Raw genomic sequence first — 21,756 nt, forward strand, 5'->3', positions numbered from 1 at the left:
CTTGATATGCAGATTTTTGATTTCTGATTTGTGAAATGTTTTAATATCGAAAGCCCACGTCGTATGAGATTTTGTACTGTTTTCTCTGTTCTTTCCCTTTTTTAAACTTTTTATGTGCCACGTACCACACTGTAACCAATAGGTTTTTTGGGGGCATGATACAAATAAAGGATTATTATTATTATTATTATTCAATAATCTGATCAACTGTAAAATATTTATTCAGATTTCTTACTTTTCTAATATTAATGTTAGTGGTCAAAATTGGGTACAGATTCGTCTGGCGTCGCACCAGACTCGAGGCTGTACCCAAAATGGTATTTCACATTCTCAGTATTGTTATGAGGTGAAGGCAAACTTGTGCGCGTTACTTGCAATATGTAATGGATTAGAATTACATATTACCGAGCCTCAAATGTAATGGATTACCGTTACAAATTACTTTCGCTGAAAATGAACGGATTATTTTACTCGTTACGTTACAAATTACTTTCCCGTTACTTTTCCCGCACACTTATCAAGAAAACAATAGAAACAATTTTGAAATTTACAAAAAAATGTTGGGCTACACTACTTTTCCTTTCTCATATGCCCGTATTATGGTAATCCTTGTAAAAATAAAAATTGCATTTAAGGGAAAGAGTGCATGTAAGGTTAATCCGTTCACCTGTAAGCTAACTAGGAACATAAACATGCAACCACACCCGCCACCCCGCTAGCTTATGGCTTTCTGAAATGATCCCTGGGACTGTGCAGACAAAGCTAGCGGTGCGCATGCTCAGTGGCAGCGTCTACCTCCGCTACGAGGTTCGGAGCTAACGAAGAGATCTACAAAAGATCCCATTTAACTCGGGTGTTTCACATGTTATTCACACGAAAAGAAAACTTGGTTCTAACGTTACAATGTACAGCCAACGCAGAATGCAGGTGTTCCAGCTTACCTTGATGTGTTTCCGATGATCAGAGTTTGTTGTTCTTGCTGATGACAATGTGTGTTTTTTTGGCAAGCAAAGTATGCACTGATATTCTAGGTTTCCGTTCTCCTTAATGTCCTGAAGTTTGAGCACCTCATTAAGAGATGGCCGTGGAGACGACGGAAACTCTATGTTTCAAAAACACTACCAGTCGGAGAAAAAGTGGCGGTTACGGGATATCGATCGTTTTATCGGTTCTCACTTTCACACCAATATTCGTAGAGCCCAGGAGAGGGGACGCCGTAGAGAGCGAGAGAAGCGGTGGCAATCGGTTTCACGAAACAATAGAGGATCGCACCAATTTTACGCGTCCTCTTTATCTTTGTCAGCACTCCTTTGATGGCTTAACCCCCCCCCCCCCCCCCCTTTATGTTGACAGATGACTGTAAAGAGAGGAGTGGACTCGACCACCATGCCCAGAAAAGTAAAGCAAAAGAGGTATCGCCCGTACCTTCGAAGACGATGCTTTTAGCCTCGCGCTGGGAGCTTTGCAATCGTGCCTCAAGGGCGTGCTAGAATACAGTAGCGCACATCAAAGACAAAGAGTGTTCGACCCCCTTGCGCGAGGCTAAATCATCTGTTACGCAAGTTGTAAACCCGCGAATCGAGGGGGTACGGACCCGCGTTCGACGTCTCCCGCCGTCGAAGAAGTTGGAAAAAGTGAAACGGTGTAAAAGACAAAAACAAATAAACAGGAAGACTTTTCTGCTGCTCAGGAGAAGAAGAAAAACACGAAAGAAGGTGACGGAGAGCCTATACTCGGCGACAACGTTTCTTAGCAATGCAGTGAAGAGGAGGAGAGCCCGCACACAGCTTTATCCAGCGCTCAAAAAGAGAGAGGAAACGCGTGCCTGTGCCCTCCACTGCGTTACCAAGAAAAGTTGTCGCCGAGTATAGGCGGCGTTGTCTTACTTGATATTTATATTTGTATACTTGTGCATGCCTTGCCCATTCCTCTAGTGGTTCTAGTGACCGGTCATACAAAAATCGTATTTTCTTTTCGGCTATTATCCCCTTTTTGATGTTTTCTATTTTGTTGAACTTGCTTTTTTAATGCTGCTGAATGTTCTGCTCGTATTGCTCCAGTTACTGAATTATGCTCATATTTTTTTAAAAAACTAACGAGTAATTAAAGTAATCCGTTATCAAAATTTTGTTACGAAATTACATTACAAAGTACTTCCGAAAAAAAAGCAACGTCTCAATTACAAAATTACCTGAACAAGTAACGGATTACTTTCCAAATCTGGGAGAAGAAGCTTTATCGAAAAAATTGCTTTAAGGTGTTTAATGAACAAAATGTATTGTGGTGCAAAATATTTATTTTTAGAACCTGAATTTCAAGCAAGGTATTCGCAAAAGTTCCTGTCCACGGTTTCACTACAATATTGAGTAATAGAGGAGAACATAATCAAACTCGTGACAATGTTTACTCGTTAATTATTGAACTAAACATTTTATCTGCGACTAAAATAGCTCGCTCTAGTACTTGAACAATGAGAGGTTATTGTGGAAAACTTACACCTAAGTGTGTTTTTGTTCGTTTTAACAAATTAAAGAAGCGTTAAGTAGCCATTTAAGAGGTAACCGCCGTAAAACTGAATCCTTAGAACACCCCCCCCCCCCCCCCTTTCTTCTCGCCAAATTACTCTGTCTCCGAAATCGAACACTTGAAAAGCTTTTGGGTAGGAAGCTATCAAAAATAAGAAGTTCTGTAGAAAAGGACAAAGCAAAGGTGCCACTGTGTCGCGTAAACTTGTGTTCGCTTCATCATTTTTTTTTGTGCGCTACAGCAAATCCCCAGCCTGATGTATCATACGAGCCAAGCGAGTATTTTCTTTTTGTGGTGACCAAACCATAACACTTTGAATTATGCTACATAAACTGAATCGGTGTGATGCAGCTCCTTTTAAGGAACAAAACGTGAGGGCGCAAGTGAGTTGGTGTAAGTTCATAATCGTAGAATTACACGGGACTGCGGTGACAACACAAAAACGAGAGGAAGTTTATTTACTTTTGTTTATATATAATCAGCGTTGCATACGCTTGACCGGTGTAACTTCAAAGTTCTCGGACGTTACCCCGCGATCTTTTTTCCGTACACGAGTAAGTGTTTTCCAACTTTAATGGAAGGGACCACTGGAACCATGCATTCCTGTTGAAAAAAGAAACGAACATAGCAAAATTTATGCGTACATATAAATCGCACCTGGCCATAGTACACGAAATCGGAGGAACGATTTGAAAGTCCAGATGCTTCTGATCCCACATTCTATACGGCATGCAAGTTTGTCTTGTCTTGGCGCACCGCGTGCCTCTGTTTATCCGCCAAATGCGCCCACGTCCTTCTGTTTCCCCCTGACTTGAACCAGTGGAGGCACGTGCGTGGCTTCCTCGTCAACGTGCGGTCCCTGCGTGTTCGCCTTTTTGCCCTTTTGACAAGAGTTCTCCTTCCCGCGCTCCCACGCGCCAAAGACGCCTTTTGGGATACTTGTTCACCGTACAGTCAGGGACAGCTTAAGCCGTGGCCACTCCCCGATCATCCGATTCTTGCTTCCCAGACAATACCATCGCAAAATTACCCGATAATTAAAAACGCCAAAGAACGAATGTCGGAATAAGAATCGTAAACACAGTAGGCCACGTCCTGTGTTTCTTATGGTGTTATTTACTATATATAGAAACAATTCTTTCCTCGAGCAGGAAATTTAGTATTCATATTGGCTATCAAACGCTGACTCATTGGTCAAGCTAAGCCTCTAGTCAAAGCCTGTCTTTCTGGTGTTTTGCTTTCTTAAGTTACTTTCTTTGACAAATATATAAGCGCTTCTTTCGTTGTAATATTGCACTTGAATTCGGCAACTCGTATATTTTTTTTCGTTTACTCCGATTTAATTAATTCAAAATTTCAGAAATCTTCAGTAGCCTCCTATATACTTACAAAACCTGGCAGATCGCAACGAGAAGCGGCCGCCGAAATGGAAAAGGTGGAGCGGCAGGCAACGGATGAGAGGAGAGCCAAGTGACTGGCGCCCCACTGCGGCGAGACGCCGAGACACACTTCTCCTGAGCGAAGAAGTGTGTTTCGGGTCCTCGACGTTGCAAAAACTGTGCGCTGACGTCCAAGTGCCCAGAGAAATGGTTCTTTGATGCTCCTTGTTGGCAGATCACCGCGTTCCAAATCTGCGACCGGGCACTCTGTGGCTTCGTCGTCGAACTGCCGGGCTTTGTGAGTATAGAGGAGGCCATGGTAGGTGCATAATCTGTGTTCTATTGTACACAGGTAGAAGCTGTGGGGAAGGAAAAGACGAAAGCGCGTGCGGACGTCAGAGCGCCGAGCGCTGGTTGGAACATCGAGCTCCGGCTTTCGCGCTCGACCGCGTTCGAAGGTCAACGCCAGCATCCGGCAATTAGCGTTCGTTTTCGAACTTGTTCGAAGAGGGAGTAGAAAGAGAGGCTACTAATACTAATTTTGCGCCTACCCACAAATCATTCCAACCAGAGCTTTGTGTTCTGACGTTCTCTCTCAGTTCGTACTCATATCCTTTGAGAGGATGATGCCACAGGCTCTCCTTGAGCCTTACAGTTTCGAAACATGGAACGCATAAGCTAAGTCAGCCTACTCAAACTTCCTTTAGCACAAACATGAGCTAAGCACGGACAATTCTAGACGAACTTACCGGTAGGTGGATCTAGGCTCAGCATGGGCATGTACTACAGCCCATTGCTTTGATCTTCTCCTCGCATAACGTTCCTCTTGGCAAGAGAAGAGAATAGCCAGCTCCCATTTCCCAAGACGACCCACCTGCCGACGTCATGAGCCGCTACGTGATCGATGATCACTCGGTTTTTCCCGGGCTAATAGGGGTTGGTATAGTTTAATCGAAATGCGTTTCGTCGGCAACGTTTAATCCGTTTCAGCCACGAACGTTTGGCAGGCACACGCTTTGTATAGACCCTGCGACATTTTAGACAAGTTAGTTTTGTGAACACGTGCTCTCGTGATATTTCGTCCACAACATATTTGTTTCACTAGGTGGATTGGAATGCATTCATGGCTTCATTTCGCTTTCTGGCAGCATACCGGCAATACTGCGAACCACCCAGTCGGTTCCAATACAAAAAAAAAAAAAAAAAAAAAAAAAAAAACCGAGAACTTTGAACTTATGTTTCCAAACAGTGTCAATAGTTATATTCCCATCGCTTTGCTTAGTTACACTCGGGAAAAAGGAATATCAGGCTCGAGTTTACGACAAGCCTCGTCGGAACCGACAAGGATTCTACTCTAAGTTCAATGAGTTAGGCTACCATCAAAATGCCAGCGGCTGAGACCGTTTACTTAGTGAACAGCCGTCGATGAAACATCGCAATCTCTCCTGTCTATTCTGCAGGCGACCGTGTTGTAAGGTAGATGTGCATATTCATCGTCATCCTCTACACTGAACATCGCAACCATCATCATCTAGACAGTCCGCCTCGTCGGGGCAGTGATTTTCAGATGCAGACTGAACACCAGTCCGTAACTTCGTCGCCCCTCATGAGGCCGTAACGAGACGCAAAGCCGACCTTCCGCCTCCGTTCCCTGTCCCGACATCCTGACGCCTTGTGACCCGTGTTCCCTGGCCCGTGCAATTCCACAGGGAAGACACAGCCTGAGCCTTTACCCCTAAACGATCGAATCCGCGGTTGTTGAACGCGCGCTCACTGAAAGCTTCCACAGTTCATATTGGAGTGAGCATTACACATCGCCAAGATTTCTGCATTTATCAGCTTATACATTTGATATCGTCTTGAGCATGTGCAGAGAAGTGCGCGTTCAAATATGCATTCAGTGAATACTGCCCTTGAACAGAGAAACTGAGCAAGAGGAGGAGACGAGAGTTCGCAGGAACGCCAGAGCGCCGAGTTCTGCTTGGAACCACAGAGTTACTATAATGTACGCTAGAGGTTCAACTGGCGCTAGTGTGCTGCTGTAAATTGAAGCAGACAACAACCAGTCCAAAATTGACTTCCGGTAATGCATTTCTATGGGAAAAAGAGAGTGCATTTTCTCTCTGCGCTCGATTATAAGAGCGAATATCACGAATAATTGGTACGTAATAGGCAGATTGGAACATTTATCAGTCATGCAGACGAAATAATTGGTCAGTTACGGTGTTTTTATTTTAAGTTCGTTTCATGAAAAACGGTGCTAAAACCGCTTTGTACACGTATTTATATGCACTGTCGGACACTGTTAGCGCGAACACGGCGTCGGCGTTTTCTAGCATGGGGGATAGAGGTGCCAAACGAACAAAGAAAACCTGGAAAACTAAGAAAGACGGCAAGAACTACGGAGTAACACTGAATAAGTAACTCCTTGTGCATGCAGACGATCAAAATAAATTGAAAGCCACGTAATATATTCCGATTTCTAACCAATAAGTACTGCTTTATTCTTTCTGCTGATGAATATGTGCGAAGGTGCTTGTTCTGGGTTCAAACTTCAAATCATCACCCGCACGTTCCAAATCTTTGCAAATGGGGAAAAGCCAGATAACAGGTGCTCGATAAAGACTGCCCGACATAGGAAATAAAAAAAAGACACATTTTGTAGCCCACGTACTTTATTTTTTACGTTCGAATATTTCTTTCACCGATCGTAAATATGCGCACGATGGAGTCATTTTTATATAATGACAGGACGGGCATATTAGCAATATATAAGCGCCACCGGAATACTAGCGAACCTTGAACACACTCTACCTTCCTTTCGATCGTTATTTTCCTTAGACTCGTCGCTCCTGTTTACATACCTTCCATGGTACGGACGTTTGGACCTGAAATATAGCGAAGTTTAACATCGTTCAGGGGTAAGGAAAAATGCTGTACTTTAAACAAGTACACTTTCACATTATTATTAAAGGTACATACTATACGGTACAACCGAAATAACAATAGTTATTTATGTTGTTTTCCGGCGAAGAGACAAAATGCACGCGCGTTTTCCCATAGATATGCACAGGAGCACCGCAAAAGTAGACTGGTTGCTGTCTGCTTTAATATGCCCCCCCGGAAGTCGCATAGGCACTAGCGAAAGTTGAACCTCTAGCGTACATTATAATAACTCTATGGTTGGAACGATTAGTGGCTAGGCCTAAAGCAAGCTGCCTTTGTTTGCACTGCACTCGCCGAACGTGTTAGAACGCGGAACACCGACGTGCGGTGTTTCGCTTTCGCATTCCAACGTCTTCGACCAGTGCAGTGGAGACAAAGGCAGCCTTTGTCTTCCGTATATTTATTATAACATACGCTAGGGGTTCAACTGGCGCTATTGCATATGCGACTTCCGGGATGCTAATTGAAGCAGACCGCAACCAGTCTACTTTTGCAGTGGTCGTGTGCATTCCTATGGGAAAACGCTCGATGAGTTTGTCTCTTCGCCGGAAAATAACATGAATGACTTTTGTTGTTTGGGTAGCAGTAAATAGTGTGTCCTTTATAAACATTGTAAAAGAGTAATTATTGCATCGTTTTTCTTCATCAGTGATTGATGTTAAACTTCGCTATATTTCAGTCCCAAACCTGCGTCCCACAGAAGGCGTGTTAACACGAGATCCGAATCTGAGCAAAATAATAACCGTAAAATAATCTAACGTGTGCTCAAGGTTCGCCAGCATTTCGGTGACCCTTACATATTGCTAATATATCAGTCCTGTCACAAATAAACTGCCTGAAATGCCGAATCTCGATCTAAAGATCAGCCCGTAACAAATCAACGCCTGTACGTAGCAACCTAAACGTTTCGTCAAAAGTGTATTTTTTGTAAGGTGCGTTTTACCTAGTAATAGGGGGAAGAATCATGCCAGGGTCAACGGTGGACGACGCCACAGACGACAGAGTCGAGTGGCGGGGCTCATTTTCTGAACGTATTAATAGGCTTTTGTACCTGTCGTCACTTCCGGTTAGCCTCAAAATCGAAACCAACATTGTCGTCTGCCATCAGTGCCTTGGTGCCATGTTGGAGGCATTCGGCGTTTAAATGACCTTCCTGGAATCGCCACCGCCACCAGTGAGCGCTCTGGGTCATTATGGGAATAGCGAGGGTGTCGCGCCATTTACCCAAGCCAAGTCTGGCCATGTCGAGCTTTGGCATGCGTAGCCCACTCTGCCGCTCGAACTGCAGCACCATTCTTAATCTACTCATGCATCCAGGCGAGCTAACGGTCTTCGAACGTTGTTGGGACGAGCTGCATTGTTTTTTTTATTGGCTGGTTTTATTGGAAAAATAAAAGGTACCAACTAGCTCAACTAATCCCGTGAAAAAACAACAACAAAAAATAAGAAAAAACAAGGAAAACACACACACACACACACGTTAGATGCGTGAGTTATACCTCGCTCTTTTTGCACGTGGCCCACGCGCTATGGCCCATTCAAAAAGAATGGTGGCCCATCCAGAATGATGGCCTATCCAAAAAAGGGCTGTGGACAAACGTGCTGTGATTGAGGTTTTCTCACCTCATGTGGGGAACGCAACACAGCACAGGGCGCTGCATACATTGCCGTCTGCCGTACACAGGGACCCAACTCGAACGTAGGCAAAGTGTTTCTCGCAGGCGATACGGTGGTGGCAGCAGACGACTTAGTAGCGACCCTCAATTTTCCCATAATGGCGCACCGCTTGAGGGCGCGCGCTATTTTTCAGTAAGGTCATTAGAGAGTTTTAGTAGATCGTTCCCATGACTCCGATAACGATATCCCGATACTTCGCCGCCGCCTCCCTTGTGCATGCATAGTATCGTTATCGGGGCTATCGGAGGTATCGGAACGATCTACTAAAACTCCCTATTGTGGTAGCAGTAGTGCCGTAGAGCCCTGGCGTTTGCCTCGCTAGCGTTTGAAGATAAAACAAATTATTGGCGAGCAGCCGATTAAACACAGGTCAGAAAGGGCTCAAGGTACACCTAAGCACTTGTTATGAGCTGTGAATGCAAAAACATGAATGTCATTCTTCGCGCCGCGGCCGCTTCTGATCCCCTCGGCGCCTCGACCATTTCTGCTCCGGCGAAGGCACGCAGCGCCATATGGTGGCGCTAATTGAAACTGACGCGCGTGGGCTTCATATCATTGTCGTTTTTCCGTGGCTTTTGGCGTAGTTTCAAAGCTGGGACGCCTCAGATCGCGGCTTCGGGAGTTCATCTGCCGTTCGCGGCTGATATCGTCGGCTCGCTCCATGGGACAGTTAATGCTTTCGCATTAATAAGCTTGCCTTATGTTTACTATCCTCGAACGACACTTGACTGATCGCGTGGAGTGCCGTCGCTCGGCACTTGAACGGCTCCCAAGAGCGGCGTCGGACGGCAAAAAATGAGTCATATGCTGATCGTTTGCGGTGACTGACAAGACGATTAGTCCCGCTACCTTTACGTGAAATCAACGGGGGACATTGTGCAGAACTTTAAAGCACTATAGCCGGTCCTCCAACTTTTTGAATGGCTACACAGATGAAGGCTGGAGCTGCATTGCAAACAATTTTGTCTGCTTCACTTGTCCTAGTCGATCGCAAAGAAGTTTCTCGCCTAACACGAAGTGCAGTCCCCAAACGCTTAGTTGATACGAAGTTTTCTTGTCGAGATTGCGCCGGCACATCCGTCGGAGCCATTCATGACGCCTGCAAACAGATTGCTCAAGCGTCGCCTTGTCCTAATTCCTAATGATGGCCAAAAGTTAGAAAAAAAATGGTGCTGGTTGTAGCTGTATTGTGCAACAATTAATTATCACCCAACTGGCCATTTTAAGGAGCTACGCAACAATTTTTGTACTTTGTGCAAATACCGCTTAAAACGGATCCCTAACGTTAATGACCTATGAAACACGCGTTCGTTTTTGACCCCACGCAATAGAAGTCCCAGAAAAAAATTAAAGAAAAACGAGCAGCGTTCACCCCCTCAACTCGCAGCCAGAACAAGCGGCCACGTGATCTGGAGCCGATTATATGCCGCCAGTGTTGATCATAGCCACGCGCTGGGGTTGGCAAAGCGCAGGACACGCGCTGAGTTCCAGACATTGTTATGGCTCGGCTGTTGTCGTCGTTGCAGCGATTGGACACGGGTCACAACCCGAATGCTTCTCGAGCTAGCAATTGTCACGAGCCCAAGTCGATTGCCCACGCAATGCTCGGGTCCAATCTATGAACCGCATTCAAATATCGTCACTTGGGTGTCCTGCGATCCCCGAGTTACGTCATCAAATTTTGCAAAGGAGAGATTGAATGAAAATGATCGCTTTTGTCCTTGAAATTACACCGCAACAAAGGAGTTTCTTGGCCAATGGCGTTGCGTGTGAGTATCCTTGAGTCCCAGGTGTGCCAGTAAGCTCGTGTAGAGAGAAAGACATCCCAATTGAATATCGTTGCACAGCTCCTTTAAACCTCGAGTGAGCGGACAAACTACGGCGCGAACACGGACCCAAGGAACACAAAAGACGGCATCGACGAATGCCTCCAACATGAATTCCGGCAGGTTCTAGCGAAATGTTTGAACCGGAAGTAGCGTTGAATCATGGTCTTGTGCAAGAACTCTATATTATGTATAGTTCTGTTCATCTGCCCAGAGGGGCGCGCCGGAGCAGTACTAGTGGCGCCGCGCCCTGGCGCAACACCTCCCTCCTTAGCATTGGTTTCAGTTGCAATGGCGACGAACGTATTAAGATTTTACTGCGGCCGCGTTGCAATAATATTGTCGCTCTCTGTCTGTTGAAAAACGTTGATTACTTTCTGAGGGAGGCGAACCTCCTCACAGAAAGGTTGGCTCTGTGCCAGGTCTCCCGAGTGGTCAGGGGCTCCGGAAGTCAATTCTGACCGGGGGGGGGGGGGGGGGGGGGGGGGGGCGGGGGTCAAGGCTCACATTCTTGCAGTGCAGATTCCCCCCCCCCCCCGCCCCCCCCCCCCCCCCAACTTTCAAGATCGTACGCGCGGAAAAAGCGAAATGGAGGAAGCGACCTTTGTTTAGCCGAAATCTTTTCTGTGTAACAAAAAGAGATCTTCAACATCTCTAGCACGCAAGAGCGTTTCCGTGGCCTCTCCTGTCACACCGAACAAAAGTACGAAAATGATTGACGGATGGCAAAAATGCTTTTCGCGTCTAGGCGTTGTGCAGAAACTTCAAGGGGCGCCTCCCATGCTATAGCATGGGAGGCGCCCCTTGAAGTTCTGAACCCTCTCCGGCCATTATGGGTTCAGTGCGCTGAATTGGCACGGGATTGGCATGGCCGAGCTTGAAAGAGCCGATCCCAAGCAAAACTCGTCAAAGAGAGTGTGCAGTCCCTCCAAGGACATATGCTCCAGAGTGCTGTTCGTCGAAGCGCTCTGCCAGAGACTAATAGACTACTTCCATAAAGCCCTGCATGCAACACGGCGCGCATTGCACTCTGGGAACTAGTTGGCCAGGGAGGAGAGTGCCATGGTTTCGGTTTCGATCGACACGACGACAAGAGATTACACACCGAGCATGGACTATTAACGGCCGTTATCTCATGTTTTCTGGCCCCGAGAGCGTCATTGGTGGTCTCTAAACTAACCTAGATGGTCAGACCTCGAAGCTTTAGCACAAGCCCGAGACGTATAGCTTGTCTTAAGACATGCTTGTTGTATTTTTGTACTTAGCCATTCTGTTAGCATTTCGAGGTATGTGGACGAGCCAGTGCTGGGAGTGGGAGCTCGGGAATCTTGCTTGTGTACGAATCAACAAGCTGTAGACACCAATAAGTATGCATACATCGAGCTCGCGCCTTTACATTAGTGATGTTAATCAGGAAGTTTGTTTCGTGCGTCCATAGACGAAATATAACTTTTTGCAATTATCGATCTTCTTAATACGCCTGTGTACGCGTGGTAAAACTCGGAGGTGCCATTGAATTATAACACACTTCTTATCTCTTATCTGTACTGACCCGCAGCTCTGCACGAAGCGAAGCTTTCCCCACCCATTTGCATTTTACTAATATTCAACATCGCGTATGCGCGTAAAGTTATCCTGCAATCGTATAGACCAACTCAACTCTCCGACGCCACGCCGATGCGGTGGTGCTGCTGTCGGCACAGCGCATGCGCATATGCTTCGCCTCGGGCGAATCTGGTTTCTGCGCGCGCGCAGTGCCCTCACCTGGTGGGCAAACACGGGTTTGTTTGTAAACAGTGTGTTTGTCGATAGGCACATTCGCGCATACAGACCGTTTTAAGAAAGCAAAAGTCGAGCACTTGTGTGAAAAATGTCGCATTATTCGCCAGAAGTACGCCGGACGGGCATGAACCCCTATGCGGTGCGCCAAACAAACGAAATTATTCAAAGTGCATTTGACGGTTGCTAATGTCCATAATATGTGTTATGTGTTTGCTTTCTTCCTGCCTGAGTATGCCGAGATAATTTCAGACACACCGTTCAGGCACAGATCTTCGGCGTCAGTAAAAGCTCGTCCAAAAAGGCTTAGCGAGGAGTAGGGGACGCTTGTTAAAACCTCCGTCGTAGCTAGCCGAGGCTCAGCGTTTGCGAAAACTTAATCTTCTATCAGCATAAAATATGACTGGGGGATATATGATGACACGAGGACGACATCATAGTAACTTTGGTGCAATAGTGAGGTCGAATTTATTGCGTTTCCTTAAAAGTTCATGCGTCAACGCTGGGCTCAACTTTGATACTCCTGTGAGGATGCGGCTTGCTTTTCGCCCAATGAAGTAACAAGAAGCGGACGTTTGGCAAACAAAATACGTGTAATGCTCCAGGTGACCGAATTTCACTTGTAGTTCACTGGTACTAGACGGGATTATTGAAATTGGACTCAAAGATGAGGTGACTAAGCCACGTCTTACTACGTTTGCATACGCACTCATAATATCCGGGGTTTCGGGAACCAAGGAAAGTGCCCCGGCCTTCGTTTTGTGTCGCTCGAGAATGAGTGTATTGTACATTCGGAAACAAAGTCAGATAATCGAAAACGCAAGCAGCGCGTTCGGTCGCGGCGTGATAGCATGAGATGAATCTGCTCAGTCGAAACCGAAACTGAGTGGCCAACTAGTTCCCAGAGTGCACTGCGTGGTATTTCGCCGCATTGGGGCGCGTCGGTTTTGGAAACAGTCCATTTCCCGCGGCAAGAGGTTTTACGTTTGGGGAGGCTGATCCAGAGCCGGAGGGAGGCCTCCTCCCCGCCATCCTTTCCGATGACAAGGAATGGTAGAAAGGTGCCTTTCCTAAGCTGTCCCCGTCCCGCTACCAATGATTAAGATGTGACCAATACGCGCGCCTCAAGGCTGGCTCAGAAGAAACGTTTACTCCAGCACTTAACAGGGGTATCAGCTTTACTACCCGACAAAACGTCGCTGTCCCTTCTTATTCGGCTTCAAGCTTGGAAGGCGCGGTAGCATGTGGGTCAGCCTTCAGCGTCGGGGGGGCATGACCCCTACGAAAAATCATAAGGGGGGCGGACGCCCCCCCCCCCCTGCCCCCCAGGTTCCGCAGCCCCTGCGAGTGGTGAATAAGTATGAGCATGGAGCATCCCAGCACAAGCACAATTGTCGACAGAAAAGTGCGTCTCGCAACTGCAAGACAGCGTCTGCCGGAAGATGACATCTGCCGGAAGATGAATACCCTTTTCCTTTATGCTTTAGCTCGCTCTTGAAAGTCAGAGCTATTCGGACAAAGGTGAGGATGACTGATTGTTCAAATTGTCTTTTCGTGCACAGCTGCGCTGTTGCGAACACGGCTTGAACTCCGGCAAGTGCTCTTAGAAAGTCGGAGTTACCGGTTGCTTGAAGCGTACTGCGGCTGTTATAATTTATGCGGTTGAAGTCAACCACGAAGCATGCCCTGCCAGACCGCAACACTGGGTCTTTTTGTGTAAAAAACCGAAGCTGGACATGAATAGACCATTCGCTATATTATACCCAAGCATCAAGGAGAATGCAGAGATTGGTGTTCCACGCGCCACACGCGCACGCCTTCCCCGTATGCCGCGTCACAATGACATCACAGCATCTCGACGCGAGTTCCGAATATGCCACTCTAAATTCACACTGGAGGAGGGGATCGGTGGCCGAGTGGGCTGAAGCGCAGACCCAGCTCGACGCGCGTGGAGCGAAAGCTCGCGCTGCAGAACCCAGGGATCCTGGGTTCGAGCCCCACCCCTGCCCGTTTCGATCTGGGTGAGCATCGTACCGGCGTGCGGTCGTGTATCACTACTGCGTGATGCACGTTAAAGACCCCAGGCTAGCGGTTGTACCGCACTGGCTAAATTGCTCATCTAGAGTGTAAACCAGTGTCGCCTCTACTGGCAGACCAACCTTACGCTGTATAAATCACTCAAACGTCCAATTTGATTTTGACAGTGGAAGCGGATCCGCGTTCGCAAAGCGGTTGCGAACGCGGTTGTATGAAGGTACAGTGTCATTGCACGCGCACACGATTACATCAAGTGCGCGTGCAATTGTATTGGATCTTTATACAACCGCGTTCGCAACCGCTTTGCGAATGCGGATCCGCTTCCAGTGTGAATGAGCGGTAAGACGGCCTCAAACCCTCCGTTCTGACGTCACAATCTAGGGAGTGACGGCGCGTGTCGTCATGCATGGCGCCGACCAATCGCGGCGGGCGGCGAGTTTGGCGGAGAACTTGCCTTGATCTCTCCGTGCCGAGCTTAGCCGCCCAGGTCGCAGCATTCACGCACATTGCGAGCGGTGAACATTTTCACTAGGGAGTTTTCGAAGATCGTTTTGGCCGTCCCGCAACGCTCTCCGCAACCCACTACGATACTCGGAACTCTACAGTCAAGGCCATCGGAGCGCAGGCGCAGGGCGCTTCGTTGCGGAGGGCTTAGCGGAGGGGGAAACGCGGTCTACGAAAACTCCCTACTGTGTACTCCTTCAGCTGCGCGGCGATTGGACTCGAACATGGTAGGTCCCGGAAAGAATGGACCGTTTTCCAGTAAACGTCTGCGCACGCGCACACCCTTTCCCTTGACCTTGACCGCCCTTTCGCCATTCTTGGGGGGCACTGTTCTGTTGCGACGCTAATCTGTTCCTACGGGAGAAGGCGAGTCCGGTTGCCCTCCATTTGTAGTACGCGGCAAAACCGTCGTGAGGCACTCCTTACTGGAAAAAGGTCCATTGCACACCTGAAAAACACGCAACTTCACGTAACACTGAACTTCGCGAAAACCACGTCGCCATTCCTGCGCCAGTCGAGGTAACCGCCATCTTGAAACTGGCGCTCTCGCTGGGCCCGAGATCTCTCGAGAGCTTCCTGCAAAGCCCGCTAGCCCGCAACGACAAACCCCCACCGTTGCGTGCGTACGCAATACGCTAGCATTTCTATTGAGTTCTGCGTATTCGCACTCCCGACCCGCAATTTCTTTGCGTACGCAAGGCTTTTGCGTATGGTCCACTAAAACTAGGGAGTTTTAGTAGACCGTGTTCCCCCCCCCCCCCCCTTCCCCCCCCCGCTAGCCCTCCACTACGAAAAAACCGCCACTGCGCTTGCGTGCCGATGGCCTTGGCTGTAGAGTTCCGGGGAGCGGAGGGACTTAGCGGAGGGGAAAACACGGTCTACTATCTCTTACGAGCGGTTAATCGTTAAAAATGTGAGGAATACCGTACGCGGGTTATGAGGGGTATTTCTTTGTATTATTTTCTATGCTGGGGAGTTTTTGTCGGGCACCGGTTTTTTGGCTTCCCCCTATTTTGAGAGTTCGACCGTGCGGGGGATATTCATGTTCGGTTCGTATATATGCGCGAGCAGGAGAATAAACATCGAAAAGCAATACTCAGATGTTGCAAATCGGACTGCATTATTTTGGCTGTCACTTTATTCTACTGATCTCGTGTTTCTGCCTAGTTCTTGGCGTCTCTCTTGTCTTTCCAGATGTCCTCCGTTCGCTTGGTACGTAAATCCCCCATGCAGAAAAGTGCCGCGCTATTAGTGCCCGACCGTGCACATAAATGCATGTATGAAGCTGTTTTAGCAGTTGTTTATTGACATAAATTTGAAACAAAAACACCGTAGCTAACCAATATTCTAATTTACTTGATTGAGAAATGTTTTGAGCTATTAGCGTTATACTTTTTCGTAACATTTGCTCTTATATCAAGCTCAAAGAAACAATGCACCGGCTTTTCCCCGTTGAAATGCAATACCAGAAGATGGAAGCATTGACGTATTTAAATGTACACTAGAGATTTAGCTGTCCCTTGTGTGCTGTTAAAAAGCGAAGCAGACAGCAACCAGTCGAAGCTTAACTTCAGGTAAAGCATTTCTACGGGAAAAAGCGGGTGAATTGTTTCTTTGCTTTCGAATACAGAAGCTAATATTACGAATAATTATGAAGTAGTAATTAGTTTGGAACATTTTTTAATAACTCAAATAAAAATATCGGTCAATTACAGTGTGTTCGCCAAATACATGTCGTAAAACATAGTGCTAAAATAGCTGCATACATGTATATCTGGGCATTGTCGGGCACTATTACCGCGAACACGTCGTCGGTGCTTTCCTGCATGGTGTGATAACTTGAGCAGACGACATTCCAACGGGCAAAGAGGGCTTCTTTATTGACCGTGCTATACTTATAGGCGCTTGTCACGTGACATCCGTGACCGGGGTGCGCACAGCCGATGCGCCGTGGTGCGCCGTGACTTGCAGCGCCACGCTGCTACATTCCTTCCCCCTCACATCAGCTTCGGAAGTCCTCCGGTTTGTACCTGTCCGGTGGACGCCGCACTCGCGTACTTCTTCTGGAAGTCGGTGCCTCAGTACAAGGCTCCGGTGTCGTCACTGGCGCACTTGTGGAACTCGGTGGTGGAAGCGGCTGCTGACGCGTCCGTGTAGCTTGTTGACTGCCGGCTTGAGAGTCCGCTGGCATAGCAGCAGAAGCAACTTGTGGCACCATCGGCTGAGTTTCTCGAGGCACCGGAACATCTGGGAGCGTAGGCTCCTCCGGCGTAGGCGGTGCAGCAAGGGACGTCGGGCTTGCAAGGCGGTCTCGGATGTGGTCGGCGTGTGTGAACCGCACAACCTGCGCCACTTTCACTAAATATGTCACAGGACTGACGACTTGAGTCACCACACCTTCTTCCCATGACACTAGCTCGCCTCGCACCGTTTTGACCAACACAGTATCACCCACAACAAAAGACCGGTTAGCACCTCGCGACGCATCACTCTGTTCCTTCAGGTGCTGCTGTTTGTTTTGCATGGCTTTTACAAAATCGGGTTTAAGCAAAGAAAGTTTCACTCGTGGCTGTCGCTTCAAAAACAGCTCGGCTGGAGTGCGACCAGTGGTACTGTTTGGGGTGTTTCGATAGCTCAGTAAAAAGCTATCCAAACGTTCGAGCAAAGAGTGTTTCTTGCCACTCTGTTTCTCGTCTAACAATTGCTTCAGCAGAGTTTTTTTTGTGGTCTGCACGAGACGCTCTGCTGCGCCGTTGGAGGCAGCATGATAGGGTGGCGTCTTAACGTGCTTGATGCCATTCACCCTCATAAACTCAGAGAACTCATCTGAAACAAACTGAGGTCCGTTATCACTCACCAGTACCTCTGGTAGCCCATAAGCCGCAAATACACTTCGCAATTTGTCGAGTGTTTTACCAGTAGTGGTGGAAGACATGGACCACACTTCGATCCATTTCGAGAAAGCATCCACCAGTACTAGGAAGACATGGCCTTCTTTAGCAGCAAAATCCACGTGTACTCGTTGCCACGGCTTAGTTGGATAGCTCCATGGCTGTAACGGTACAGGTGGAGCAGCGTTCTGAACAGACTGACATACGCGACACTGTCGTACGTAGCTCTCGATTTCTAGGTCTAGCCCTGGCCACCATACAAAACTTCTGGCAAGCATTTTCATGCGGCTAGCACCTGGATGGTCCTCATGCAACAGTGCCAAAACCTGTGACTGCCGCTTTTCAGGTACAATCACCCTTGAGCCCCAGGTGACGCAGCCTTGCTCAAATGACAACTCGTCACGTCGTACATGGTACGGTTTTAGCTCTTCGCTACTTTGGGCAGGCCATCCATTCAGAACGTAGTTAGCTACGCGAGACAAGGTCAAGTCACGTTTTGTAGCTCTAGCTACGTCTTCCGCGGTCAAGGGAGTACTGTCAAACAACAAAAGACACTCAGCAGGGTCGTCAGCTGTTGTCATCGGTCGTGGGAGTCTAGACAGAGCATCAGCCACCTCGACATCTTTTCCTTTACGGTACTTGAGTTTGTACCTATAGGCTGCAAGAATCATTGCCCATCTTTGCATTCGAGCTGCCGCTAGCGTAGGTACAGGCTTATCGTGCCCCAGTATCCCAAGCAGTGGCTGATGGTCTGTATAGAGAGTGAACTCCCTACCATACAGGTAGCGATGGAACTTTTTCAGACCAAACATCAGAGCTAGCGCTTCTCGCTCGCACTGCGCATAGTTCTTTTCCGCTGACGTGAGCGTTCGCGACGCGAACGCCACTGGGCGCTCTTCCCCTTCTGGTGTTACATGAAAAATGACAGCACCAATCCCGTACGATGAAGCATCACACAGCAATGCAATTGGCTTGTCTACGTCGTAGAACGTAAGAACCTGGCTGTTTACGAGCAACTGCTTCGTAGCAGCAAAGGCCTCGCTGCACTTCCGAGTCCACGACCACTTTTCACCTTTTTTCAACAACCGATAAAGCGGTTCAGCTACGCACGAAACATTCTTGAGAAACTTAGCGTAAAAGTTTAGCATCCCCAAATACGCCTTCAGTTCCGTTACGCAGGTGGGCTCGGGCGCTTCTGTGATAGCCTTTGTCATTGCTTCTGTCGGGTAAATGCCATCGGCACTCACCGTGTGACCCAGGTAGGTCACCGAGCTTTGAAAAAAACGGCACTTGTCCGTTTTCAAAGTGACATTGTAGTCACGAAGTCGACGCAAGACGCATTCCAGCGTCTTTTGACAGTCCTGGGTGTCCTTTCCAGACACGATGACGTCATCAATGTAGCATCCCACATGAGGTATGCCTTTAAGCACCTCGTCCATGAAGGACTGAAAAATGGCTGGCGCACTGGCCACACCAAACGGTAGGCGTTGGAACTGAAACAACCCCATGTGCGTGTTTATAGTCAAAAGTGGTTTGGACTCGGCAGCCAGCGGTACCTGCTGATACGCAGCAGAAAGATCCAGCACGCAAAACACTTTGCCACCTGCGATGGCAGTGTACAGATCTTCAGGTCGCGGCAGTGGGTAATGGTCGGTTTTTAGTACAGGGTTGATCGTTACTTTGTAATCCCCGCACAACCTGAGTGATCCATCTTTCTTGTGAATTACAACTACCGGAGTCGCCCACTCACTGTGACTTACGCGGCGTAAAACCCCGCTCTTCTCTAGCCTGTCCAGCTCTTCTCCAACCTTATCGCGTAACGCGTAAGGCACCGGTCTCGCCTTGCAAAAAACCGGCGTACAATCTTGTTTTAGAACTATCTTCGCTTGATAGTTGTTCGTGACACTAGACTGATTAGAAAATACTGTCGGGAACTTGTTACGCAGCGCTTCTATTCGGTGTGAATCAGTTACATGCTCCAGTGACATGACGCTTTTCCAATCAAGTCTGAGCCTCTCAAGCCAGTTCCGCCCCATGAGCAACGGCAATTTCTTGCCTTGGTTATCGACGACGATAACGGGCAGTTTCAAAGTCTGGTTTTCGTATGTGACGGAAACGTCACATTGCCCTTTTACCGGGATTCGTTCACCCGTGTACGTTTTTAGGTTTACCCGAGATGGCTCACACTTGACATGAGGGAACACGGTTTTCGCAACACTTTCAGGAACAATTGTTACAGCCGCTCCTGTATCAATTTGCATGAAAACGTCCGCCCCTTCAACATTGACTTTCACTTCATAACCCGAACGCACAGTGTTAAGGCAGTGATAGACGTCCAGTTCTGAATCGTCCTCCGAGCAGTCCACTGCATTCGCGTTCTTGGGTCCCTTTTTCTCGCTCGAGCACACTTTTTGCAAATGGCCTAACTTGCCACACTTGTGACACGTAGCATTCTTGTACCAACATTTGCTTGCCGCATGCGCCCTTCCACATCTTTCGCAAGACTTCTTGCTTTGCTTGTGTTTTCGAACGTCACGCTTATTGACGTTATCTTTCTGGTTCGCTCTTATCTCGTTCAACGACGCGTCTTTGCTTCCGGCGTGTAGTAACGCTGTCTGTCGTGCCGCCTGCTCTTGATCCAATGCGATCTTGCATGCCCTTTCGAAGGTTAAGCTTTCTTCGGCGAATAGCGCACGTTGCGTTTCTTCGCGCCGTATTCCCGCCACAAGCCTGTCCCTCAGAGCATCTTGCAGAAACTGGCCAAAGTCACACTTCCTTGCCAAATGCTTTAGCGCTACAATGAAATCTTCAACGCTCTCCTGTTCCTCTTGTACACGTCTGTTGAATTTGCACCTTTCCGCTATGACCGAGCTCTTCGGGCTATAGTGGTTTTTCAGCAAAACTTTCACTTCTTCGAACGACTTATCTCCCGGTACTGCCGGTACGACCAAGCTTTTCAGAACTTCGTAAGCTCGAGGTCCTATAACGGTCAAGAACACCGCTAGCTTCTTTTCTGGTTTGATGTCGTTTGCGCTAACGAAGTGCTCGAAACGCTCTAAATACGAGTCAAAATTCTGTTGTTTTTCGTCGTATTCGTCAAGCTTTCCAAGAGGTGCCATATTTCGGCAAACCGACGGTGTACTTATCGGTTGCTGGCTTCCGTCCGTCGTGTCCGCTCCGTCCGTCGCACGCTTGAGATGCGATGACTGCGCTGCTTTGGCTGTCGCTGTCCGTTCAGTTGGCCCCGCTCGTATGGTGCTCGTCTGCTGCCGTCTGCGACGCTTCCGCTGGGCAGCGCGGGTGCGTTGTCATCTTCGTCGCCAATGTGATAACTTGAGCAGACGACATTCCAACGGGCAAAGAGGGCTTCTTTATTGACCGTGCTATACTTATAGGCGCTTGTCACGTGACATCCGTGACCGGGGTGCGCACAGCCGATGCGCCGTGGTGCGCCGTGACTTGCAGCGCCACGCTGCTACACATGGGATCGAAGATCACGGGGACAACCAAGAAAGACGGCAAGTACTACGCAGTAACGCTGGATCAGTAACTCCCTATGCCTGTAGACGATAAAAATGAAGACCGATTCGCAATAAAACACGTATTGCGTTATACGGCGAACAAGTGTCCCAATATGGGTCTCTGGCGCATTTGAATGCAAGGAGGAGGACGCCAATGAAAGGGGAACACAGAGAACGCCCAGGGAAAGGAGGGCGCGATGACCAGGCAGACAAGCGCACGCCGTCATTGGTTGAGGTAAGGGTACACAAAAGCACGTGGTCGTGTTTGGGGGGTAAACAAATGCGGACCAACTTACACACCGTATTCTCTCTGCTCGTGCACATGTGCGAAGATGCTTGTTGATGCTTGTTTAGAGTTCGAAACAAAACCCGCTCGGGCGCGAAATCTTTGAAAAGAGGGCAAAGCCAGAAAACAGGTGACCGATAAAGGCTGCCTGACTTAGAAAATTATAAAGAGAGACACTTTTTCATAACCCACGTACTTCGTTCTTTACGCATTTAATGTTTTTAGCCGCTCGTAAAGATGCGCGATAGGGTCATTTCCGTATGCCTGTGACAGGACTGCCATTTTAGCAAAAGGCCGTCAGGGCCATTAGGGTAAATAAATAAATAAATAAATAAATATATAAGCGTCACCGTTATGCTAGCGAATTTTCGACACACCCTAGAT

The 21,756-nt window shown here is 48.0% G+C and overlaps 1 protein-coding gene across 1 annotated transcript; it reads right to left on the bottom strand.

Annotated features, from left to right (window-relative positions):
• Nucleotides 1–203: 203 nt before the first annotated feature.
• On the bottom strand, nucleotides 204–20,871 carry LOC121835675 (uncharacterized protein K02A2.6-like). The gene is made up of 2 exons (XM_042290123.1): nucleotides 18,853–20,871; nucleotides 204–207 (listed from the first exon to the last, which is right to left on the bottom strand). Exons 1-2 carry the CDS (start codon nucleotides 20,682–20,684, stop codon nucleotides 204–206), a joined length of 1,836 nt encoding a protein of 611 aa, XP_042146057.1. The 5' UTR covers nucleotides 20,685–20,871.
• Between the last annotated feature and the right edge of the window lie 885 nt (nucleotides 20,872–21,756).

Source organism: Ixodes scapularis, unplaced genomic scaffold (assembly GCF_016920785.2).
Source record: "Ixodes scapularis isolate PalLabHiFi unplaced genomic scaffold, ASM1692078v2 PGA_scaffold1__304_contigs__length_218370807, whole genome shotgun sequence".
NCBI lineage: Eukaryota > Metazoa > Arthropoda > Arachnida > Ixodida > Ixodidae > Ixodes > Ixodes scapularis.